Source organism: Columba livia, chromosome 20 (assembly GCF_036013475.1).
Source record: "Columba livia isolate bColLiv1 breed racing homer chromosome 20, bColLiv1.pat.W.v2, whole genome shotgun sequence".
Taxonomy (NCBI): domain Eukaryota; kingdom Metazoa; phylum Chordata; class Aves; order Columbiformes; family Columbidae; genus Columba; species Columba livia.
In genome coordinates, this window is record NC_088621.1 from 5168682 (window position 1) to 5192688 (window position 24007).

Here is a 24007-nt window from a genome sequence, read left to right on the forward strand (position 1 = left end):
CTCCGCGCGCGGCCCGGGGCGGGGCTGCGCATGCGCGGGGCGGGCTGGAGTGGGAGGCGGGAACGCGGCGCGGCGGGGAGCGGGAGGTGTGTTCGCTCCCTGTGAAGGTGTCGGTGGGGACTGTCCGTCACCGGGATGGGCTGCTCCGGGTACCTGAGTGCAGCAGCGACCGCCTCCAGGGCTGGTCTCTCCTCACGCCTCCCCGTTGCTCTCCCGTCCCGGCGGGAGGAAGGGCTGAGGGCGCTGGTGTAGCGCGGCCTCTGCCCCAGGGTGGGCCAGGACTTGTCTCTGGTTGGTACATCCCTGAAGGGTAACCCCCGAGCGTCACAGTTCCCTCCTGTGGCAGCATGCGAGGCCAGGTTTGTCTGCTCATTAAGGTGCAGCTCACTGCGTTTCCTCCAGAGCTTCACCAGCGCTTTTCCTGCTCTCCTCTTCCCTGCCAGCTGCACATTCCCACCCCAACAGCACAGCTGTTTTCATGGGACTGCAGGTTGAATGGGGCCAACGAGCTCTTCTGGGTTAAAAATAGCCCTGCAAAAAATTCATTTTTATGTGGGGCAGTTCACTGAGTGAATTAGCACAGGGGCCTGCAAAAAGGCAGGAGATTAAGTTCTGCTGGTTCCACAGAGGAATATGTGTGCACACGCACAAATGAGGAGTGATGTCTATAAGAATAAAGCACTTTTAGATTGTTCTCCAACTTCTCTTAAATTCCAGAGTAATGTCTATAGAGCCTGGATAAATGTATTTCAAATTCTGTTCCAGCTCTGAGCTTTTCCCAGAAAGGAATGTGCTTTTCCAACTGTGTGGTCTCCATGTGGTAGCAGTTGCATAAACACAATGTTAGAGCACGGCTGTCCTTAGCCGTGCGGGTGCTGTGTCCTGCCTGGCTGAACGAGCGTCCCCGCTTTCCTGTGGAGCACTTTGGAGCCCTGTAACCGCCTCGTGTCTGGGACTTTGGCGTTGTGTCAGGTAACCAGGGGCGTGTTTACCTCCGCAATATCACTGTGAGAAAATATTCTGTCTTACAGGTGGGAGCCTGTGGTTAAGAAAACATCAGGTGCTTGATTTCAGCTTATTTGATGGTTTCACAAAGTAACATCCTTCTGGTGATCCTGTCCTCTCTGCACATGGACTATAGGTAGGAGCTCAGCTTTGGTTTTCTCTGCTGGGAATCTTGCTGCAAGAGTTCCCTCTAGTGGTCAGAAACTGGGAAATAACTAACACTTTTCTACCTTAAGCTGCTTCTTTTGCCACTTTTATGCTGGTATGGCTTCTTATTCAGGCACTCTCTGGCCTTCCTTATTTGTAACAGCCTTTCTTACTTCAGGCTTCTCCAGAAAATGACTGGTAACCTTTTCCAAATTCCTTTTTCCTCCAATATTTAACCTCTGTGCTCCTCAGTTTTCTACCCTTGACACATCCTTTCCGCACAAAGGCCACAACAAAGGTGGAGCCCAAACTTGCTTCCTGCGGTGGTATCACAGAGAGAGGGATTGCAGCCTGAGACAAACGTGAAATTAAAACAAAACTCTTGGCCACAGTCTCAGAAGAATAAAACAGTTTTTAATTCTGACAAATTAACTGTTAATAACAAGATTCTCAAAAAGTAAAATTTTGATGGAATATTCCATTCCTACCTGGCAGGAAAAGCCCCACCAGCACCCAGTCCCGGTTTTCCTCGCCTGATTTTATTTTCCCTCCCAGCCCGGGGATCATATTTTTTTCCTAAGGAGCTCTAAAACTTAAGCCACAGTTAATTGGTACAAAGTTTCTTGCCTGAATTCAACAAGTCTTGAGATTCTGCTGAGCGGAGAGGGCTGTAGCGTAGCTGCGCTCTGTCCTAGGTGACATCCAGGGATGTTAAGAAACAAAATAAGGAAAGATCTGGGGTGATCGAAGGCTTCGTCTGCTAACGATGGCAGCGTAACGATGGCAGCGTAACGATGGCAGCGTAACGGTGGCAGCGTAACGATGGCAGTGTAACCATGGCAGTGTAACGATGGCAGTGTAACCATGGCAGTGTAACCATGGCAGTGTAACGATGGCAGCGTAACGATGGCAGTGTAACCATGGCAGCGTAACGATGGCAGCGTAACGATGGCAGCGTAACCATGGCAGTGTAACCATGGCAGTGTAACCATGGCAGTGTAACCATGGCAGTGTAACCATGGCAGTGTAACCATGGCAGCGTAACGATGGCAGCGTAACGATGGCAGCGTAACGATGGCAGTGTAACCATGGCAGCGTAACGATGGCAGCGTAACGATGGCAGTGTAACCATGGCAGCGTAACGATGGCAGTGTAACCATGGCAGTGTAACGATGGCAGCGTAACCATGGCAGCGTAACGATGGCAGCGTAACCATGGCAGCGTAACGATGGCAGCGTAACCATGGCAGTGTAACCATGGCAGTGTAACCATGGCAGTGTAACGATGGCAGCGTAACGATGGCAGCGTAACGATGGCAGTGCCAAGCAGCCCCGTGTCGCGCAGTCCTGCCCCAACTGGTACTTTGAAGGCTCAGACTTTGTAAATCTGGTCTAGATCTCAAACATCAATACTGCGTCCTACTTAGAAAATTAAAACTAAAGTAGGCAAAGCTGCATCTTTTCATTTCTTTATCCCATGACCTCCAGAAATAGCTTTTCTGCCACAGAAATGTGTTTCCTCGTGCAATTATTTCCGAACTTGCTCCTCGTGGGAGGCGTCTGTGTCCTGTTTACTCCCTATGTTCACGTTACGTGTGCGTGGCCTCTGCCACAACTGTGCACACCTGGCTTGGAAGTGTCACCCGTGCTGGTGGTTCCTGCCAGATGCTGGTGGCACGTGATGTCCCCACCCAATATAGCACTTCAGGGTGACCGCAGGTGGCATCAGCTTATTGTGCTGAGATTGGTAAAAATAAATAAGCTTGGAGCGCGTGACGGGCAGCGAGAAGTTGTATTAGTCCCGCTGGGTTATGCGTAAAGGGAGGAGCCTTCATGTTCCCAGCTGGAAAACTCCTTCTTAGCATAATTAGGGGAATTAGGAATTTATCTAGTGGGGATAATTAAACCAGCGTGGCTAATTGAGGCCAAGGGGAGCCACGGCTCCCGTCTCCAAACAGTCTGAACACTGTCGCAAAGATGGTAACCGAGCCCAAAAGCGATAGGATACAGTCTCACTGTGGAAATCCATAAGCTGAAAATTAGATTTATTTTATCAGAGATAAATTCTGGAGGCATCTTCCTGTAGTAAAGAAGGGGAAAAGAACCTTTTTGAGAATTCAGGTCGCTTTTATGAAAATCCCTGTAGGAAGCCGCCCCCGCTATAACGACCCTGGACCTTCCAACCCGCCGCCTCCCGCTGGTCCCGCATTTCCCCGCACACCGGGTGTCGTTCCCCTGCACCGCGGCCGGGCCTGGGCAAGATGGCGGCACTGCTCTCCCGCCCCGCGTAGCCCTGGCGGACCGGCGGCGCCGCGCTCTCCCCGCCTCTCTATGGCTGGCGCCCAGCCTGCTCTAGCTCCGGGCGGCGCTCTACCCGCCCTGACACCTCAGTGGTGCCTCTGGGAGGCGGCGCTCTGTGCCGCGGCAGTGCCGTCTCGCTGGGTGGGCCTGGCGGAGCCATGGCGGCCGTGCGGGGCCTGCGGATCTCGGTCAAGGCGGAGGCGGCGGCAGCGACGGAGCCCCGTGGTCCGGAGCCTGAGCCTATGGAAGTGGAAGAGGGCGAGCTGGAGACCATCCCTGTGAGGCGGTCGCTCCGGGAGCTCATTCCGGTGAGGGGCGTGCGGTGGGGTCAGGGGCGGAGGGGACAAGGAGGGACCGGTTCCTGAGGTGGTGCTGCGAAGGCATTTTGGGGTAGATTCGTGGGAAAACGGGCGATATGGGGTAGGGAGTGAGTGCGGGGAAAGATGGGATGGGGGGGGCGGGCATGAGGGGGTTTCGGGGGTATGAGGGGAGTGTGGGGGGAAACGTCGTGAGGGGAAAGGGCCGGGGTGTGCTTGGGGAGGAGGGAATCGAGGGGGTGGAGAGGAGGGTTTGGGGTGGAGGGGCGGCCTGTAGAGCAGGGCTGGGGTGGGAAAGTGTGAAAGGAGCACTTGCTGCAAGGGACAGAGCGAGCAGGGGTAACTGGGAGAACTGAGTTGGAGGCACTGGAGATGTGGGATCTCATGAGTGGATTTTGAAGGTTTTCTTCCCCCTCCCTTTTATATTTTCCCCCTCTCTCCTTTTGGCTAGTGGTTCCTATATAAGTTTTGGTAGGATCATGTTTATTACATGAAAGTGGGTCACAGCTCTTCTAAACTCTTAAGTAGTCTTTTCCTTTCAAAACTTGTGTACAAATTACTTTAGAAACTAATCCCTCATTAGCTGAGCTACTGGCGTGCTTGAGTTTCTACCCAATACGTGGCCTAAGAGACAGCACCATAGTGTGCTTCCTTGTGCTTCATGAGTCAGCCTCAGACAATGGGGGTTTTTAACTTTAAAAAATAGTGTTTAGTTCACCTTTCTTTTTATTTTTAATAGCTCTAAAGATTTGGCAGCTTTAGACAAACCTCAATGTTGTTACAAAGAAAAGCAGTTAGATTGTGTGTACTTTGGTGTTTCTAAATTGAGAGTGGCCTACTTTCTAGAAAAAGTCCTTTAGCCAAAATAATTATCACGGCACACATGTAAAGAACACACCCCTAAAGAAAGCAAGATGTGTTCTTCCAGCTCCAGACTTTTGGCAGCTGATGGCCTTGAGCGTGCCAGAATGAACAGGGGCCATTGTTAATATGCGAACCATGGAAGGGACAGAATTGGGTCGTTGGTCCAGGGTCTGTGTGGTTCAGTGCAGACTTGTGAACTCAGCAGTCTGATTGATGGAAATGGCATTTTTATCCCGCATCATTCTCCATTTTTACTCTTTATCAGTAGCATTGTTTCAAAAAAAGTAAAGCTTCATCTTGCTGGTATTTGGAAGTTGGGTTTGAAATATTGATAGGAGTGGGGGTAAAAGTTATTTCTTTATTTGTGAATATGGCTTGGTGTTCTGACTCTTCAGTTGCAAATTGACATTTCAAGAGTCGGGTATAACTGTTAAATCTGAAACCAAATTTGTGGAAACTTGCATTAGGAAAGGTGTTTGGTGGCATTCTGTGTATTGCTGAGAGAAAGTAGCAGATGCAGAAACTAAATTTGTCAAATGAAAGAATCCCTAAAAGTGAAGGCAGTTTGTTTCAGTTCATATTTTAACTTCACGGCAACATTGAGAGCTATTGCTTGTGTTTCTGTCTGATGTAGCTTGGAATAAGGATTAAGGAAAAGAGGATGTTTTTCTCATAGAAATGGCCAGATTTTTTTTGCACCTTAGTAATATGTTGCTTTCAGTGTTCATTGAGATTTCATCACCATTTTGCTTTGTTTCAGGACACTAGTAGGAGATATGAAAACAAAGCTGGAAGTTTCATTACTGGAATAGATGTAAATTCCAAGGTAATTTTTGTGCTCTGGTTCTTCAGTATATTCTAGTTATTGCTACTGGAGAGGGGGAACTGTTTCATTTATTTCTTCCTCAGCTTAGCCTCATGTTCAGATAGCTGGCATCTTCCAAGAACTAGGGAGTTCTCCTTTTGGGGCCTGCATCAGGACAGGATATCTCTTAGAAATTCTAAGAATTATGTTTTTTAAGTTACAAAAATTTGTGTGCCAAAACTTGAAGATGTTTCTATTGAAATTGCTGTGGTGCCACTCGATATTGCAGAACAAAGTCCTTTGGGACAAGTCAGCTGAGCTTTTTCCTCCTAGGTGAGTGACAGAAGGAAGAACAAATACTTGGCAGGAAAATCTAGTTTTGGTGCTTGAATCTTTCGAGGGCATCTTATTGTTTAATTATTTAAGACATCGTTTGAAGAATGTGAACAGCTGTTGCATTTGAATTACTTAAAGTTACATAATTCTGTGGAGCTTCGGAGGTTTAATCCTGCAGCTCATCTCTGTACATTTAATACCGAATTGGCTGTTGTTTCATATTGTACAATTGACCGCTATATCGGGCATTTGGTAGTGGAGCAAAAGCATTTTGTCATATTCTTTGCGTTAATGAGGCTTGGAAGATCATGCTTATCAAAGAGTTCCAGATGAAGACTGAAAATCAGCTTTTTGTCATAAAGATCTGGCTTGTCTGCATTGTAATTCGGTAAAGAATTTGAAGTCAGGGGAAAACTGTCATCTGTTGTTACGTTCTTTAATGATGCAAGTCTGAAAAACTTCAAGAAATGTGGTCAAAGATTTTTTGGCAATCTTTAAAACCTAGTAAAAGGCCCATGTCTATTTGGATATCATTGATGGCAGTTTTTACTTAATCACAGTTTATGTTCCAAATTTGACTTTGGTCAATAAACTCCAAAAAATCTATATGCTTCCCAATAAATTCTGTAGAATAAGGGACTTTGCAGTTAGTTTTAAAAATTGCACAAGATGCACATGACCTGTTGCTCCTGAGCTACTTAAAACCAGCTTGAATTGCCTGTCTAAATAAGATCTCTGTAGTCAGCACTCCAGTGAGTGTTGTTAAATCCATGCTCAGAGAGACAAGTTTACATTTTTGTATCTATTTAAAAAACAGACAGGGAAAAATCTCTATAATCTTAAAAGATGGATTATCCATGTGCTGGAAATGTGTGTTTTAAGGGAGCTTTTTTCGAGCACAGCCTCTATATGTTTGTTAGGAAGGAAAATGTGATGTTACTGTTCCATCATGGAGTCTGAGCATTGTCCGAGACAGCTGGTTTTCCATGCATCTTGATTCCCATTATGTTACTGGTCCTACATTAAAACTATCATGTGTCGCAGAAATGTTTTAGTGAATCGTTTTGATCCCTGAGACTTAGAGGTCTCTTCAGAGTTAGTACAGTTATTAATATAGATGCTCTCTGGTAGATTTTAATTTTAAATATCTAGTCATTCAGTACCACTTGCTGGGAATGCTGTTGTCATTCCTGTTTTGACTGTGTTGTTTTGCATTTTGAAGGAAGCAATTGAGAAGAAGGAACAAAGAGCAAAGCGCTTTCATTTTCGAGCTGAAGTGAATCTCGCCCAAAGGAATGTGGCGCTGGATCGGGACATGATGAAGAAAGGTATGAGTTTATCTTTGCAAAGATCAGACCTTGCTCACTGTTTGGAGGACTCTGTGCCTCATGCACAGTGAGATCAGATTCTGTGCTGTGTGCCCCTAGGTGGCAAACTGGCCATGTTGGAGTATGAGCTGATCAGCCGGGAGGTGTGTGTGTGTGCACAACAGATTGGTGCTTTCGATATCCAGTTAGTTCTCGAGGTTTTTATTTCCACCGGGCAGCTTGGACCCACTAAGCTGTGGCCTCTCAGAGCTCTGCATCAGGTGACACAAGTGGACATGTTTTCTACATGTGTCCTGGTCACAGGCCTCATTAGTATTCTGGCTCATTAGTACTTAATGGTAGTACTTCAGCAGCATTTTAAAAAGAAATGTTTTTAAGGCGGTTTGATTGCTATGCAGTGCCTGCATCTACCACTGCTTGTAATGTTACATCTTTTTAAACCTCAATTTATTGAAGTTTTGCGTTGTGGAATAGTAAATCAAGTTACGGCGTTTTAAAATTCTGTACATCATACTTTGCTTTAATTAGCTTCCCTTCAGCTGCGTCAAAATGTTTGCTTTATAAACCCATATGTTACTGATATAAAAGCTTACTCTGTGGAAATGAGTACCAGATTTTTATCTCTTTCTCTTATAGCAATTCCTAAAGTGAGATTGGACACAATTTACATTTGTGGAGTGGATGAGATGAGTACACAGGACATCTTTGCCTATTTCAAGGAGTATCCTCCTGCTCATATTGAGTGGTTGGATGATACATCATGTAAGTAAACAGAGTTTTTGTCTGTAATTCTTATGCTTTTTAAATATTGTTCACTCCTGTAATTCAGATGTCTTAGTGGCTTTCAAAGTCACTGATCTCTGTCTCAATTTCCCTGTCATTTGCCTTAGTCTTAGCATATGATGAAAATCAAACCCACTATCTGGTTGAGCATTTATTATTGGGAAGAACATAGAAGAACTTGAAGGTATCTTAAGTGGGGAAAAAAAAAGGTCTAAAATTTTGTGCTGCTTACATCTTGACATAAATAGTGTACCGGCTTCTGAGTGTCACAAAAGGTGACATTGTGAGCGCAGATGATGGAGCTGTATGCAGTTAGACAGGTCGGTGTGGTTTTGTGCTGCAAAGGAGCAGACTTGTTGCCTTATTTGTTCGGTGCGTTCTCAAGGAGAAATTAGTGGGTGGAAGGAGGTAGCAGCTGAATGGGATTTCCATAGGTTGGAAAAGGGATGTAAATTCACGTTGCAAGGGCTGTTTTGGGGTGTAAGCATGCAGTTAGATTGACAGAAAGATAGTTAACCTGTGTACACTATAATGTATACTTGAGCAGTCTCCTGTTTTCACGTTTTTTTGGAAAAGATTAACAGAATTCTGCAACAAAGTCCAAGGTTCTGTTAAATTGCCAAAGGGAAAAAAAAATCAAGGCTGATTTCTTCTTCTGATTTCTTCTTTTTTTAAATTTTTTTTTTTTTTTTCCCCCTTTAATTGCATTTGTGTGCTAACACAGTCATGGAATACACTGAGCCTGGTCCAACATCCTAATCTGCTCTGCTCAGGAAATTCTAATATATATGCTTGTGCATTTCTGTGTTTTTTATTTGGTTTTGGTCAGTTGTTGTGTATGTTTTTTGGAAAGCTGCGCGTCCTCCAGCTTATCAAGCGTGTTAAAGAATCTGACTTTCCCTATAAGAGATATATCTGATTATTTTATTTGTCATGTCACTTTATAAGAATGTTTCTGAACTTCTGTCAGTAATTTCCCTCCACTAATGCAGTGTGCGTGACTGATGATACAAACTGCATTTTGTTTTTCTGTGTGTTTCTATATGTCATAGGTAATGTGGTCTGGCTTGATGAAGTAACAGCAACACGGGCTCTAATAAATATGAGTTCCTTACCTGATCAGGAGAAAACAAAAAGCAGAGAAAACAATGAAGAGAAGACAGCTGAAAAAAACAAGAAAGGTAGATTGAGATATGCATATATAGGCATCATCTAGTTAAATCAATGAAACTTTAAACTTGTGCTTGGGTACTGCATAATGTAAATTACTGAAGGAGCTTCTATCGTATAGTTTCAGGTAAATGTATTCTGCCACTTTAAAAAAGGCTTTCATCTTGGAAACCTTTTGAAGAAGCTGCTTCTTAAAAGGTGGGTTGGAGCCAGACCAAAAGCAGTAATTCAGTTGATACTGAACATGTTAAATGCAGGGTCACATTCAGATACGAACTGCTGCAGAGAGTCCAGCACAGGGCAACAAAGATGCTGAAGGGAGTGGAGCATCTCCCGTGTGAGGAAAGGCTGAGGGAGCTGGGGCTCTGGAGCTGGACAAGAGGAGACTGAGGGGCGACCTCATTAATGTTTACAGATATCTAAAGGTTAGTGTCAGGAGGATGGAGCCAGGCTCTTCTCGGTGACAACCAATGATAGGACAAGGGGTAATGGGTTCAAACTGGAACACAAAAGGTTCCACTTAAATTTGAGAAGAAACTTCTTCTCAGTAAGGGTGACAGACACTGGCCCAGGCTGCCCAGGGGGGTTGTGGAGTCTCCTCCTCTGCAAACATTCAAACCCACCTGGACACCTTCCTGTGTAACCTCATCTGGGTGTTCCTGCTCCGTGGGGGGATTGGACCAGATGATCTTTGAGGTCCCTTCCAATCCCTGACATTCTGTGATTCTGTGAAAAAATATCTACAAGCATCTCACAATTTTGGTAGTTCTGGAAGCATGTACTCTTCTGTTAGTTATTTCACTTCAAAATTAAGTCACCAAGATTTTTTTTTCTCCTCTTCTCAGAAACTTCTAAGCTTTTGAATAATAACTTACATTGGTAGTATCCAATACTTGTAGGTATTTGCAGCATTTTAAAGGGAGGCTGAAGGAAATAGGCTCTTACACTCCTTTTACGGTCTTGGCCTTGCTGGTCTCTGTCATGCCCTGAAATGCAGTGCAATTTCATTTGCTTTCAAAGAATTAAATTAATAATCCATGTGTGCTGCCACGGGCAGTTACCTGCACGGGGGCTGCCTAGTTCATGCAATTCTGTGCTCATGCGTGCTTCAAATTTCTGTGGACTTTGACTGGTTTGGTTATTCTCTAGGCTGCACAGAAGAAAGGATAACACCTTCAGTTTGATTTCAGAGATTGTAGGTAATAACTGAATGTGACTGACACTAAAATGGAGGTGTTTCTTTCTTTCCAATTATTTTCCTTTTTAGAAAAACAGGAGGAAAGTTCTGATGACGAGACAGAAGAAGGCGAGGTTGAGGATGACAATCCAAGTGACGTTGAGGTCAGTACTGAAGGAAAATGAAAACACTGTTATGGAAGTTTTGCTCTGATGTAAAGTTTTCATAACATTGTAGTTTAAACCATATATATTTGCAATTCACAGTTTAATTATTGAATAGATTAGAGGGGAAAATGGCAGGAAGCGCAGATACGCTGTTGGTGAGAACAGGTGCATAAGAGGCTTTTGTGAAAGTGGATTTTGAAGAGTACTGAGGCATCCAGCGTGTAGGAGCTGGACTGGCTGCTCTTTTCTGCTGAGAGGAGGCAACGAAAGAACAATAAGGCAAGGGAAGGGAATGACCTTTCAACAGGGAAGGCAACGCTTAAAGAGACAAAGAGTATTTAGGCTGTCTGTCCATAGACATGTGTGCAAATCAGCATACGCATTGATGTTTTGTAAGGAATTTAATCTTCATGGACTGAAAATATAATAGGTGTGATTAGTACTTTCTTTAGGAATGGCTTAGTGAACACAGAAGTCTGAATTTTAGTTTCTGTAAAGCAGATATAAACTAAAATAATGTTATGAAGGAAGAGAAGGAAATGTTTTAAATTTTTAGGGCAAATTACTTCAAAGATGCATGTTAGTTTGTCAAGAAAAAAGCAGAGTTCATTAGAACATAATTTGAAAAGTAACTTTCTTAATAATCAGTTGATTTCTTCTCTGTAAGTAACCAGTTTTCATTCAACAGTAATTTTATTTTTGAGTCCAAAATACCTTTTTTGCCCCCCAAAGTTGGATGCCCTCTCCCAGGTAGAAGAGGATTCTCTCCTGCGTAATGATCTTCGCCCTGCCAATAAACTGGCTAAAGGAAACAAGCTATTCATGAGATTTGCTACTAAAGGTAAATGAACAGCGTAACAAGCATAATGAGTTAACCACTTGTCGTTTTATTTGTTGGCTAGTGACTTGAAGTACCTAATTTTTATTTGCAAAATTTTTAGGTTTTTTTGCTAATCAATAAGTATGATTTTGCAATAAATCCACATTTAATCACAGAATGGACTGGGTTGGAAAAGACCTCAGAGATCATCAAGTCCAACCCTTGGTCCAACTCCAGTCCGTTTACTAGATCATGGCACTAAGTGCCATGTCCAATCTCAGTTTAAAAACCTCCAGGGCCGGTGAGTCCAGCACCTCCCTGGGCAGCCATTCCAATGCCTGACCACTCTCTCTGCAAAGAATTGCTTTCTAATCTCCAGCCTAAATTTCCCCTGGCAGAGTTGAAGCCCGTGCCCCCTTGTCCTATTGCTGACTGCCTGGGAGAAGAGACCAGTCCCCACCTGGCTAGAACTGCCCTTCATGTAGTTCTAGAGAGTGATGAGGTCATCTCTAAGCCTCCTCTTCTCCAGACTAAACAAGCCCAGCTCCCTCAGCCTCTCCCCGTAGGTCTTGTTTTCATGTCCCTTCACCAGTCTTGTTGCTCTTCTCTGGACCCGCTCCAGCACTTCAGTCTCTTTCCTGACCTGAGGGGCCCAGAACTGAACACAATACTCCAGGTGTGGCCTCCCCAATGCAGAGCACAGGGGAAGGATCACTGCCCTTGTCCTGCTGACCACGCTGTTTTGGATACAGGACAGGATCCCATTGGCCTTCTTGGCCACCTGGGCACACTGTTGGCTCATGTTGAGCTTCCTGTCCATTAGTCCCCCCAGGTCCCTTTCTGCCTGACTGCTCTCCAGCCACTCTGTGCCCAGCCTGGAGCGCTGCAGGGGGTTGTTGTGGCCAAAGTGCAGGACCTGGCACTTGGCCTTGTTGAACTTCATCCCATTGGAATCGACCCATTTTTCCAGTCTATCCAGATCCCTCTGCAGAGCCCTCCTGCCTTCCAGCTGGTCAACACTCCCTCCCAACTTGGTGTCATCAGCAAATTTGCTGATGATGGTGTCAGTCCCCTCATCTAAATCATCAATAAAGATGTTAAACAGGGCTGGACCCAACACTGACCGTTGGGGGACACCACTAGTGACTGGCCACCAGCTGGATGCAGCCCCATTCACCACATGTGAATTAGATTTGGTTCAGGTTTCTAATCTAATCAATTAGATTTGGTGCAAGTTTGAATGAAAATTACTGTACATAAAATTGGGCTCAGGGCATTCTTCCCAGTACCACAAGATAGGTTTTATCATACCTTTCTCCATAGAGGTAAATTCCACGTTTTATAGATATGAAAATCATTTGAGATGCTGATGAGCTATTAGTGGAAATTATTGCTAAATACAGTTGAGTTGTTAAATTATGAGTAAAATGAAAATCCGTATCATTTCTGGGCCAGGTGGGAAGTGACACATCCATAAAGAAAAGAAAGGTCATGAATAAGGTAAGTATGGCCTCCAGCAGTTCCAGGGGGATGTAATGCTCTGTTAAGCTGATATGTAGAAACTCAATCTCCTTAGAATTAAGTTTCTAGACACAGAACTGTGGTGGTAGGAGAAATTTCAGAGGTGTCAGCAAAATTGTGTCCTTTGTGAAGGAGAATGAAATAACACTGATCTGTAAGGCACGTTCAGTTGTACTTTCACTGTGTCTTTGACTGGATGGTTATTTAATTTTATGCTAGTGTTGTAAGATATATTCTAAGGTGGAAATATTCCTTTAATTTATGGGTTTTTTCAGATGACAAAAAAGAGCTGGGAGCCGCAAGGCGAAGTCAGTATTACATGAAATACGGCAATCCAAATTATGGAGGCATGAAGGGGATTCTTAGCAATTCTTGGTGAGTATTTGATAGAGGAATTGCAGCATTGTAGGTAATTGGACAAGATAGTCCAAACTGGTTTTAATTTGTGGATTTTCTTTCTATTCAATTTATTCAGGAGTTTCTTATGTGTAAATAATGTTTTTACAATGTGACTATGAATTTGCAAGGGGAGTACTTTCTCATTAAAAGAATGTTTATATTCCAAACATTCAGAACATAAATGTATGTCTGCTATCAAAATGAGTGATAATTGCGTGTGCTTAATTCAGAGCTGAATATGACTCATTCCTGATGCCTTTTCTTTGTCAGGAGTCTCATTCTTTTTATGGTGTTTCAGGAAGAGAAGATACCATTCACGTCGGATCCATCGGGATGTGATAAAGAAAAGGACGCTTATTGGGGATGATGTTGGCTTGACTCCTCCTTACAAACATCGTCATTCAGGTAATCGATGCCGCTATGTTGACTCGGTAAGATCACACGGGGGAATGAAGGGCTGGAAAGGATCTTAATGCCTCGTGTGATCCTCTGCACTGTGTGAAACTCAAGTGTACTTTTAAAAAATATTTCTGTAACTGAATCACATTTTAAGAGTTCACAGGGAATAACTTCACGCTGCTTATTGCCTTACCAAAATAGCTGCTGCTTTTTACGTGCTATTTTTATTTTACAGATTTAGACGTGGGGGGCTATAGCGTCAAGGGCAAAAAGAAGAGTCGACTTTAAACTTCTTGGCAGTCTGTTGTACTTGCTACGTCAGTTCTTCTGTTCAATTAAAAAGCAAGCTCTAGATGTAGAACAATAAATATTAGGACTTTCTATTAAGTAGACTTAGGAACGATGATCTGCACCTACTGCAGAGGCAGTTGTACTTTATATCTTCAGTCCAGCTTTATGCTTGAACAGTCTTCCGAGATAGTGAACACCATGGACTTTTTTCTCCTGTGGTGATTTTCTTCCACTTAGGCTATTCTGTAATTACACTTAGTATATTTTGCAAAATATTCTCTCTTTAGCGTTGGAGAACTCCTAGGACTCATTTGTAGTTGAACATTAATTACAGTGATTTTTCTTTTTTTGCCTTGAATTTAAGGTGCCTTATATGAATGCTAAACTTCAGTTTATCAGAACCGGTTTGTTTTGCTACAGGCTTAGTAAATGTTCCTGAGGAACCCATTGAGGAGGAAGAAGAGGAGGAAGAAGATCAGGATATGGATGAAGATGACAGAGTTGTGGTTGAGTACCGTGATGAACTGCAAGCTTTCAAACAGTCCCGAGAGCGCAGTGCAGCCAGACGATCGAGTGCTAGTGCGTCCGATTCGGATGAAATGGACTATGACCTTGAGCTGAAAATGATATCAACGCCCTCTCCCAAAAAGAGCATGAAAATGACGATGTATGCAGATGAGGTGGAATCACAACTGAAAAATATTAGGTAAAATTTTCTTGTTCTTTAAAAGTATCAGTGAAAAAGAATTCTAAATTTTCATTAGTGGCAGAGGTGTCAAAGCTTAAAGAAAAACTGCTGGAGCTACTTTTTCTATTCTGAACGTAATCTTGTAGTAGATATTTTTAAAAGAAATGCGAAATACAGAAAACAGTGATACAGGCTTTAAATTACAATTAACATTTGAAAAATACAGCTTCCTCTGCAGATTTCTGTAACCTTTCTTATTGATGAAAATGAAGCTCAAATAGGAATCAATGGAAATTTATTCAAGCAAGCACAATTAATTTCTTGCATTTCATAGCTAGGCCAGGGAGAAAGAATTTGTCTTTCCCTTTTCCCTTTACCCCTTCCTCAGAAAGAAGAATAACCCTTAAGTGTTGACAATAAAAATGAATTGATGTTCATTATGGGCGTATCAACCAAAGTTGTATATAATGTAGATTGTTAAAATAACATTAACGTGTGTCCCTTCAGTAGGATGATTATACTTCATGATAATGTCAAGTCTTTTAATGATTTTGAGGTTGCTTATCTGTTCTGAATTCTGAATTAGTGGCACAGCCTTGAGGAGACAAACTCAGTACCTGCCTGGGAATGGATGTTGAGGTGTTCATGTGATTAGTGCTGAACGTGGGATTCTGACTGGAACACGTGCTCTTCTACGTGATGTCTTTACCTCTTTCTCAGTAGAGGAATCCTGATACTACTGTTGGCTATGATGTAATTTTACATACAAGAAGACCTAAGAACTATAGTAAACTTCATTTTCTTTCAGGGGTGTTCGATCTATTATTTTTTTTTTAGGAATTCCATGCGAGCAGATAGCATAGCAACCAGTAACATCAAGAATCGGATTGGCAGTAAAGGATCATTGGAGAAAGTTGCAGATGTAAGGCTACTGTTAGAAGAAAAGCGTCAGAATAATATTGGGCCACGTCAGCCAAACAGCACTGTAAAATCAGGTAATTTTAAACTCTCGTATTGCGCAGAGTTGTGACTGGCTTGTTAAAATGGTTGTATTCATTTCACATTTGTGCTCCACTGCAGCCAGCAAACCTGAGGGAATTCTGTTCAGCAGCTGTTTCTGCATCTATACAGTTAATTTTTCCTCACAAAGAGACTGAATTGGGGATTGCTTTGGGGAAAAATGAAATGTATTTGAGTTAAGAGTGACATTTCTCGTTATCCAGTTTATGTGCCTGTTTCTGTTTTCCCGCACTTGGTCCTGTTTGATTTGCTCACTCCTCGGGGCAGAGATTCTGTATGAGAAACGTAGCATGCGGGGGAGTTCTTGAACAAAATGAAACATCAATATGTTTAAGATTCTTATAATTTGGTTTTCATTTTATCCTGCAAAATAGCAAGTGGTATTAGAATTATAAAGCAAGGTATCCGTTACCTGAACAGAATGGTTGAAGGCATACCCATTTTTGTATGATTATACCTCATGCTGGACACATACACACTGTACTGCTAAAGCAGCAATGTGGCGAGCCATGGAATAGTTTAATTTTCAATCATCTGGATGGAGCACAACCTGAAAACATTAAATGTCAGATTTATTGCCAAAAAAAAAAAGAAATCTGGATAAATTTTATTGCAGACATTGCCAGGACTGCAATCTGAGTATAAATAGTACAGAAAAGATAAAAGCAGAGAATCTGTCTGGTTTCAAGTTGTACAAATTGTGGATGAGCATTAAATTAGCTGGCAGAACTATAGTAAATGCAACATGATTTTTGTCATTTTAATCACTGAAAATATCCCTAGATGTGCGGCAGAGACTGGGAAAAAGACCACATTCTCCAGAAATTAAACCTCCCAGTAGTACTTCTGCTCCTCGTCGAGAACCAATATCAGATGTACACAGCCGGCTGGGAATCCCCAAACAAGATGTCAAAGGCCTCTACTCTGACACCAGAGAGAAGAAATCGGGTTAGTTTTATAGAAAAATGTAATACTGCAATTCCTTTTTGTTTAGAGTATAAGAGAAATTTCAGCAGGAAATCATGAAGGATCTTCAGTTGAGTGAAATTGAATTGGCAAATGTTTCACAGAATCACAGAATGTCAGGGGTTGAAGGGACCTGGAAAGCTCATCCAGTGCAATCCCCCCATGGAGCAGGAACACCCAGATGAGGTTACACAGGAAGGTGTCCAGGCCTTTGAATGTCTCCAGAGTAGGAGACTCCACAACCCCCCTGGGCAGCCTGGGCCAGGCTCTGCCACCCTTACTGAGAAGAAGTTTCTTCTCAAATTTAAGTGGAACCTCTTATGTTCCAGTTTGAACCCATTACCCCTTGTCCTATCATTGGTTGTCACCCAGAAGAGCCTGGCTCCATCCTCCTGACACTCACCCTTTAGATATCTGTAAACATTAATGAGGTCACCCCTCAGTCTCCTCTTGTCCAGCTCCAGAGCCCCAGCTCCCTCAGCCTTTCCTCACACGGGAGATGCTCCACTCCCTTCAGCATCTTTGTTGCCCTGCGCTGGACTCTCTCCAGCAGTTCCCTGTCCTGCTGGAACTGAGGGGCCACAACTGGACACAATATTCCAGGTGTGGTCTCACCAGGGCAGAGCAGAGGGGCAGGAGAACCTCTCTGACCTACTGACCACCCCCTTCTAACCCACCCCAGGTACCATTGGCCTTCCTGGCCACAAGGGCCCAGTGCTGGCTCATGGTCATCCTGCTGTCCACCAGGACCCCCAGGTCCCTTTCCCCTACGCTGCTCTCTAACAGGTCATTCCCCAACTCATACTGGAACCTGGGGTTTGTTCAGAGCTTTCAAATCTAAGTACCTGTAGGTGAGTTGAGCTGAATACTTTTATGAGCAATATTTTAATATAGATATGATTAAAACTAGAGAACTACTTTGAAACTGGTCAAAACCTTCAGACCTTTGTGTAGCATTTGCTGCAAATGGGAAACAGTGAGCAAGACTGCACTGAGTTTTCCATATTTTAATTTCAGCTACTGCTTCAAAGCATAGTGAGTTCCATGCCAAACATTTTGGTGGAAGGAGCATGAGAAATTTAGAGATGCAGTAAATTTAAGACTCGGTTCCCCACTTTCTCCAGAGTTCCTTTTAGTCCTGTATTTTTAATACTTGTTTTTCATCTGATTAGGTAATTTATGGACCCGATTAGGCTCTGCTCCGAAGACACAAGAAAAGACTTCGGATAAACCTGAAAACTCTGTGGCATCTCCAGAGGAAGATGATTCAGAGCTCCAGCGGGTTTGGGGTGCTCTCATTAAGGAAAAAGAACAGTCTCGGCAAAAGAAGAGTCGATTGGATAATTTGCCATCTCTACAAATTGAAATCAGCCGAGAAAGCAGTTCTGGATCAGACACGGAATCATGATTGTTTTCACATTCTGATCCTCAAGGTTGTGACTCTGCAGCATGGCGCGATTTCCTTTGCCCAAACGCTGGACACTGGCAAAGACTCTGCAGTGAAGGTTCCAGAAGCATCTCTTTTCTTTTTATACAAAACCAGAGATGCGTGTGCCACTTGAAACCTAAAGCAATCACGTTTGTCTAGAGTCTGTGGTTGGCCCTGTGTTACGTAGGGCATTGTCATCCGTGTTTATTACAGCAAACCTGTCGTTAATTCTAGCAGAACGATTTTCCCCAGGCTTTGAACTTAAGGGGCAGAAATGCTCTACATTTTTAAGATGACCTTTTTGTTCTTAATATTTTTAACATGGAGCCTTTTAAGAAAATCTCTTACACCGTTCATCCAAAGAACAGGGCATTTCATAATCAGTATCGCTGTCTTGCCCTTCTGGCTCTTACCTGCACCTCTCCTTTCCTCTTGAAGTAATAACAATAATGCTTCCTGGGTAGGCAGCCAGCAAGGAGAAAGCAGAAAGGGACTGGGATGTTCCCTTCCTCCAAAATACTGAATGTGAATTTAAGTTACACATTTAGTACGGTGAAATTTCATATAGTATCCAAGTGGCATCACTGCTCTCAAGGAATTCTGCTCAGCAATTTCGGTGATGCTACGTTCTGCTGTAGTAGGGATTGAGTTGTTCAAGACTGCAAAGCTGGATGTTTGAGAATTGTGTGAACTCCCACAGAGTTTAAATTTGCGTTACATCATGACAAATTGTATTTCTTTCATTTCGTCTGTATTACGTTTTGAAGAAGTCTAACCATTTAAAAACATTTTTATATTTGTGAGAATTTTTCCTGTTGGCCATGGTGAAAGCTATAGTGGTGTTTTCCTATGTGCTGTTTAACTATGTATATATATATAACAAAGAGAAGGAAAACTATAGGATCACTGTCTCATGTCAATATTTTTGAATGTTCTTATTGTATAGTACAAGTGGATGTGCACATGGTTGACTTCTTACATTCAGCTTTTTTTACCCATGTGCCCTCTCTAGGTAGGAAAAAAGTTTGATCAGTGTGCAACTGCGTTTGTTGTCTTGTTGCCTATGGCATTTATTTTGATTGCCAATAATTCTAAATAAGGAATAATGCTGGGGCATCACATTCTGATAGAACAGGTAGCAAAACCATCGCCTGCCACTTTTTGATAGTCTGAAAATTTGTTTGCATTTTCCCTATTTCCTAGATTCTGTCAGTCCAAAATATCTATGAAGATCCCTTTTCCCCTTTCTGATTTCTAACAAACAAGTGTTTTCTCTTTTTTCCCCTGTTTTTGTACTAAGTTGAAGTAGGTTTGAGGCTTCACAGAAGCAAGGAATCTGCGGTTAACTTTTCTTAGTGCTTTATTATGTATAAGAATCGCAGTGTGAAAAAGGTAAAATGAAAGGTACAGTGACTAGAAGGGTAATCTGGGGACTGGCTGGGCTTCAAGCCTTATTATTTTCTTCTTTTGTGACACTCATCCTTGATTTTATATTTAATTATTGAATATATAAATATGTCTCATAAAAATACTGTTGAGAGTAAATGCAATGTCTGATCACTGTAATAATTCACTTTAACGTGTGCTTTCATTAATATCCCTTCCAAAGTTTTCACGCAGAATCACACCGGTACCGTACCCATTTCTCAAGATCCTGATAAAATTTATTTAGCCAGTGTCTTTTTTTGCCAGTAAACCTTTGTGTTGTGTTTTGAATCCATGATGACCTTTGGTTTTTCTGAAAGGAGGCGGTAGATACGACTCACGAGGACAAGACTTCTGCATCCTGGTGAGCCCTTGTGTGTTTTTAAGCTCAGCAGACTGGTCGTGCTCTGCTCTTGGCGTTGCTGATAACTGCTGTGTTTCCATGTAAATATTCGGAATTTGAGCCTGGTGAAGGACAGACTTGCTGGGATGAAGGGCAGAATGGGAGCAGAGAATCTCATCAACCGATACAAATGATCTGAACTAGTGGATGTGTGAAATCGAGAGAAGTGCATGTATGGAATCAAGATGTAGGCAAAGGCTCTGTTCGATGAAGAGCTGTTAACACCAGTTCTGTGTTCCAGGTAGTCAAAAATACGCCTAACAAATGCCCCCACGTTAGTCAGGTCGGTTTTGTTTATGGTTTGTGGGGAGGCTTATGTGTGTTAATGATGCCCTGGTAGCATAGGTGTAAGAAAAATAGAGATTTACTCTTAAAGGACCTATAAAGAGTTTTGGTTGGTGTGTTTGTTTGTTTTCTAATTTGACTGTTTGCCTGGCTTTTATTTAAACAGCTGTTCTGTCCCAAATAGAGCTGGGCTGAAATCAATTGGCCTGCCCACCTTTACTGAACGTCAGTAACAAAGGACAGTGCTGCGCTGGTTCTTGGCTCTTTAGCGGTGCTTGCACCTTTCTGGGGACAAGATGAGGGTCCCTGTTTCGAGGTGTCGCTTGTCGCCGCCCGGTCGCGACAGGGCGCAGCCTCGAACCGCGGTCCCGCGAGGCTGAGACAAGCCCGAGGGCTCCGCTCCCGCTGCGGGAAATGGATGCGCTGGCGCACCCCCGTCTTGCTGGAGCAGTGGTACGGCCCGCTCCCCCGCGGCAGGGTTGGTACGTCCCACGCCTTTATAATCGGCCGCCGGGAGACCCTGGGCCTTTTCGTCCTTCGTGCTGGGGAGCGGGCAAGTTGTGGTGAGTGTCTCCCTCCCTGGGACGGGGCGGTTGGCCGTCGTGGGAGGCAGAGGCCCGGCTTGCGGGGCGAAGCGCCCTTCTCTTCTAGCGGAGCTGAGGGTGGGGACCCCACCCCGTGGCAGTGGTGGCGCCCGCTGTGCCTTCCCGTCCGCAAGGCCGCTCGGGCTGGGCCAAACCATTCGGGGGAGGAGGGGGGAACGGGCCGTTGGTGACGCGGCCTCGGAGCACGTGGCCCTGACTCCCGTTGTCCCCGCAGGGCCGCCATGTCCCCACGGCCGCCGGGAACCCGCGAGCGGGGCCGGAGCGGCTCCCTGGTAAGTTCAGAGGGCCTGGGTTGGGTGGGGGGGCCTGGGAGCGTGTGTGTGTGAGGGGGCCGGGAGTCGCCGCCATTGGCCGCGTTCGGGGCGGCGCTGTCTTTGCCAGCGGGAGCGAAAGGCCTGGGAGGCTGGAGCTTTTCCCCCCCCCGTTCCTTCCTCCTCACGAATCTCCTGGCTGCTCTCAGGCTCGTCCCTTGCTGCTCCCAGCGTCACATAGAACAGAATCGCAGGCTGGTTTGGGTTGAAGGGACCTTCAAAGCTCATCCAGCCATGAGCAGGGACATCTTCACCAGCTCACGTTGCTCAGAGCCCCATCCAGCGTGGCCTGGGATGTCTCCAGGGATGGTTCATCCACCACCAATCTGGCCAACCCGGGCCAGGCTCTCACCACCCCCAGCAGCAAAAATTCCTTCCTCATGTGCAGCCTTAATCTGCCTCCTTCAGTTTAAAACCATCACCCCTTGTCCTGTCTCAACAGGCCCTGCTAAAAAGTCTGCCCCCATCTTACCAGCCTCTTTTAAGTATGGAAAGGCCACAGTAAGGTCTTCCTGGAGCTTCTGTTCTCCAGGCTGAACAGCCCAGCTCCCAGCCTGTCCTCCCAGCAGAGCTGGGCCAAGCTCAGAGCTCAGGAAGGGCTGTGGAGATAAGACGTGCATGGTTAGCGCTTGGCACTTGTATACCTTCTATGGATTTTCAGCAAACAGGTCACGTTGTTGGTTGTTCGATGTGCAGGACTCTCTGCAATGAACGTTACAACCTTAGAACTGCGGTTGTGTGGAGTTCCCGTTTAAAAATGGCCCTTAAGGAAGTGCAGTCTGGCCAGCTGTGTAAGGGAGATTTTTAAGTTTCCTGACTAAAAACAGTTAAAGAGCGGATTGTTGACTACTAAAAGCCATCTGATAAAGATTTTGGCGATTCATGATTCTAGGATATAAACGCAACTTTGGCTGGAATTCAAGCAGACTGAGCGGTGCTGAGGTTCTGGTGTGATCTGTGTGGTGGGTTGTTTTGTTCTGCCTTTTTTTTTATAGATCTACATTGTAATTTCTTAAATTTATTACCAAAGAATATTGTAGTAATACTGATTTTGCTTTTATTCCCACAGCAGAAAGATGTCTTGAAGTGAAGAGTAAGGTAAAGTTTATTTTAAGTTGTTAAGTTTTTGGCCTTTGGTTACATGCTAACAGTATAAAGAAATACAAGACTCTTAATTAAAAATAACCTGTGATAATTACATCTTAAAGCAAGTTGAACAAAAACTTTTAAGCTAGTTTTACTTACCGTGATGTTAACAGAGCTAACGTGTTTTATAAACCAAGTGGAAAACATAGAACAGTTGGTTTAAGATGAAACAATTGTTGTGTTTTAGGTGGTCAAATACAAAAGTTGTTGGCTGTTGATGATGATAACCCTGAATAGGAAGTGCCGTCAGATGCGAGAACTGACGATAACCTTCTTATTTGTCTGAAATACAGCTACACACATGCAGAGTTTTAGTTGTCTGGAAACTGGTCTTCTAGAACTCATCGGCCAGCTTTCATTTATACTTGCTTTCTGTGAAAAGTGCTCCTGTAACACCTAATGTAGCTTCACGTCTGTCTGTTTCAATTTCTCTGCAGAGCCTGGTCTTTAATAAACGTCACATAATTAGGACTGGGAGCAGGTCGCTCTTTGGAATGGCCCTAACGTGAAGGTAAGTGATGGATTTCACTGCACCAAGTAGAGCTTTATACCCGGTGGAATCTAATTTAAGAATAAATAAAGCTTATAGGCTGCCAAAATCTCAAGAGGCATGTTTTGTAGGTTCAAACCTCATAGCTTAAATCAATCTGGTTTCCCTCCTCTCTTCCTCAAAATGTAAAGAGCTGGGATACTTATTTCCTGGTATCTCTGTATTTAGGTGGAGCTTACAGGTCCTGGCTGCCATGTGCAAATTGTTACCAATGTTTGCCCATTAACGTTCAGCTCTTGACAAGTCCTGTGGAAGGTGGTGAGACAGCAAGAGCAGATTTCTTCTGGGTGAGTTGAATATTTGATGTTTTCTTAGTTCAATGTGATGGTTTTTGGCTATGGTGTCAGATACATGAGCTAGTTGAGGACGTTCTCATTGGCTGTGTTTCTATTTCTGTATATTTTTAGCTTTAAAGGTATAATTAATGAAGTTAAAGGCTAAAAAATACTTGTTAGACTAAAATATAGACAATAAATGTATAAGAGCAGCTGTCTTCTGCACTGCAGTTTTGCTGACAGCCCTGTAGAGCAAAGGGGTTTTGCTTTGCTAGAAATTGATCGGTTTACTAAAGATATCATATGATGAAACTAACCAAAAATTGCTGGAATTACCGGCAGATGGATTGGTGGTGAGCAATGGTTTTTCTGATGATATCCCTTATGTTAATAAATTGATTCGTATTTAGTGTTAAATGGTTAACTTATTCATGCTGTTGTATTACAGGTGTTCATGCTGAAAACATCTTGTGTGAGGAGGAATCCAATAAAACGTGCATTAGCTTGGGGACGAGTGGTTGTAAAGACTACGTGTCTGCGATATGTTAAGAAACTGTAACAGTTACACAGTTCTGATCACACATATATTAAAATTATCTCAAACCAAATGTGTCTGGTTTTGTCACTTTACTGCATTAAGGAATACCTTTCTGTTACACAATGTGTTTTTAATAAATACACTGAACACTCCTATAATTTGCTATAATTCTATCTGGTGGTTGGTAATTTAATTGCTTTAGACAGATGAGGCCTTCAGTGCCCCTAACAACAAGAAGAGCAAATGCAACTATTTCTGTAGCTTGTTTCAGGCTTGCTATTTCTTCATTATTTTGGTCTCAACCTCAAGTTTGCTACAGAGGTAGCAGAGTCTGTTCCTGCAGCAATGACATTCTGGCCAGTAATGGTCAAAATGTGCAAAGAAAGGGGGAAAAAAAAGACATAAACGGTAACTTGTCAGCATCCTTCAGTGTTGCTATTAAGTAAAAAAGGCTGCCTTTGTGATAATGACTCCTAAAATTGTTTTACAATGGAGGTTGATAAATGTAAGATAAAGGGGTTGGGGGAATCTTGGAGT

At 43.6% G+C, this 24007-nt stretch overlaps 1 protein-coding gene and 2 non-coding genes across 4 annotated transcripts; all 3 read left to right on the forward strand.

Moving 5' to 3' along the window:
• Window positions 1-71: 71 nt before the first annotated feature.
• Window positions 72-23540, forward strand: NCBP3 (nuclear cap binding subunit 3). 2 transcript variants are annotated; one of them, XM_065036411.1, is made up of 19 exons: window positions 72-1141; window positions 3298-3760; window positions 5394-5459; window positions 6997-7102; window positions 7739-7864; window positions 8938-9066; window positions 10323-10396; window positions 11132-11240; window positions 13016-13115; window positions 13438-13544; window positions 14250-14535; window positions 15355-15512; window positions 16321-16485; window positions 17676-20608; window positions 20865-20922; window positions 22031-22059; window positions 22545-22618; window positions 22826-22944; window positions 23381-23540. In XM_065036411.1, the coding sequence occupies exons 2-14, from the start codon at window positions 3611-3613 to the stop codon at window positions 17909-17911; spliced, it is 1812 nt and encodes a 603-aa protein (XP_064892483.1). In that variant the 5' UTR covers window positions 72-1141; window positions 3298-3610; the 3' UTR covers window positions 17912-20608; window positions 20865-20922; window positions 22031-22059; window positions 22545-22618; window positions 22826-22944; window positions 23381-23540. The 2 variants fall into 2 exon arrangements, with proteins under 2 accessions (XP_064892483.1, XP_064892484.1); XM_065036412.1 differs by lacking the exon at window positions 72-1141 and having other exon boundaries at window positions 2461-3760; window positions 17676-20001; window positions 20212-20608.
• On the forward strand, window positions 22321-22395 carry LOC135575929 (small nucleolar RNA SNORD49). The gene has a single exon (XR_010467382.1). It is a non-coding gene; the product is annotated as a small nucleolar RNA SNORD49 (small nucleolar RNA).
• On the forward strand, window positions 23234-23307 carry LOC135575933 (small nucleolar RNA SNORD65). The gene has a single exon (XR_010467386.1). It is a non-coding gene; the product is annotated as a small nucleolar RNA SNORD65 (small nucleolar RNA).
• Window positions 23541-24007: the final 467 nt, after the last annotated feature.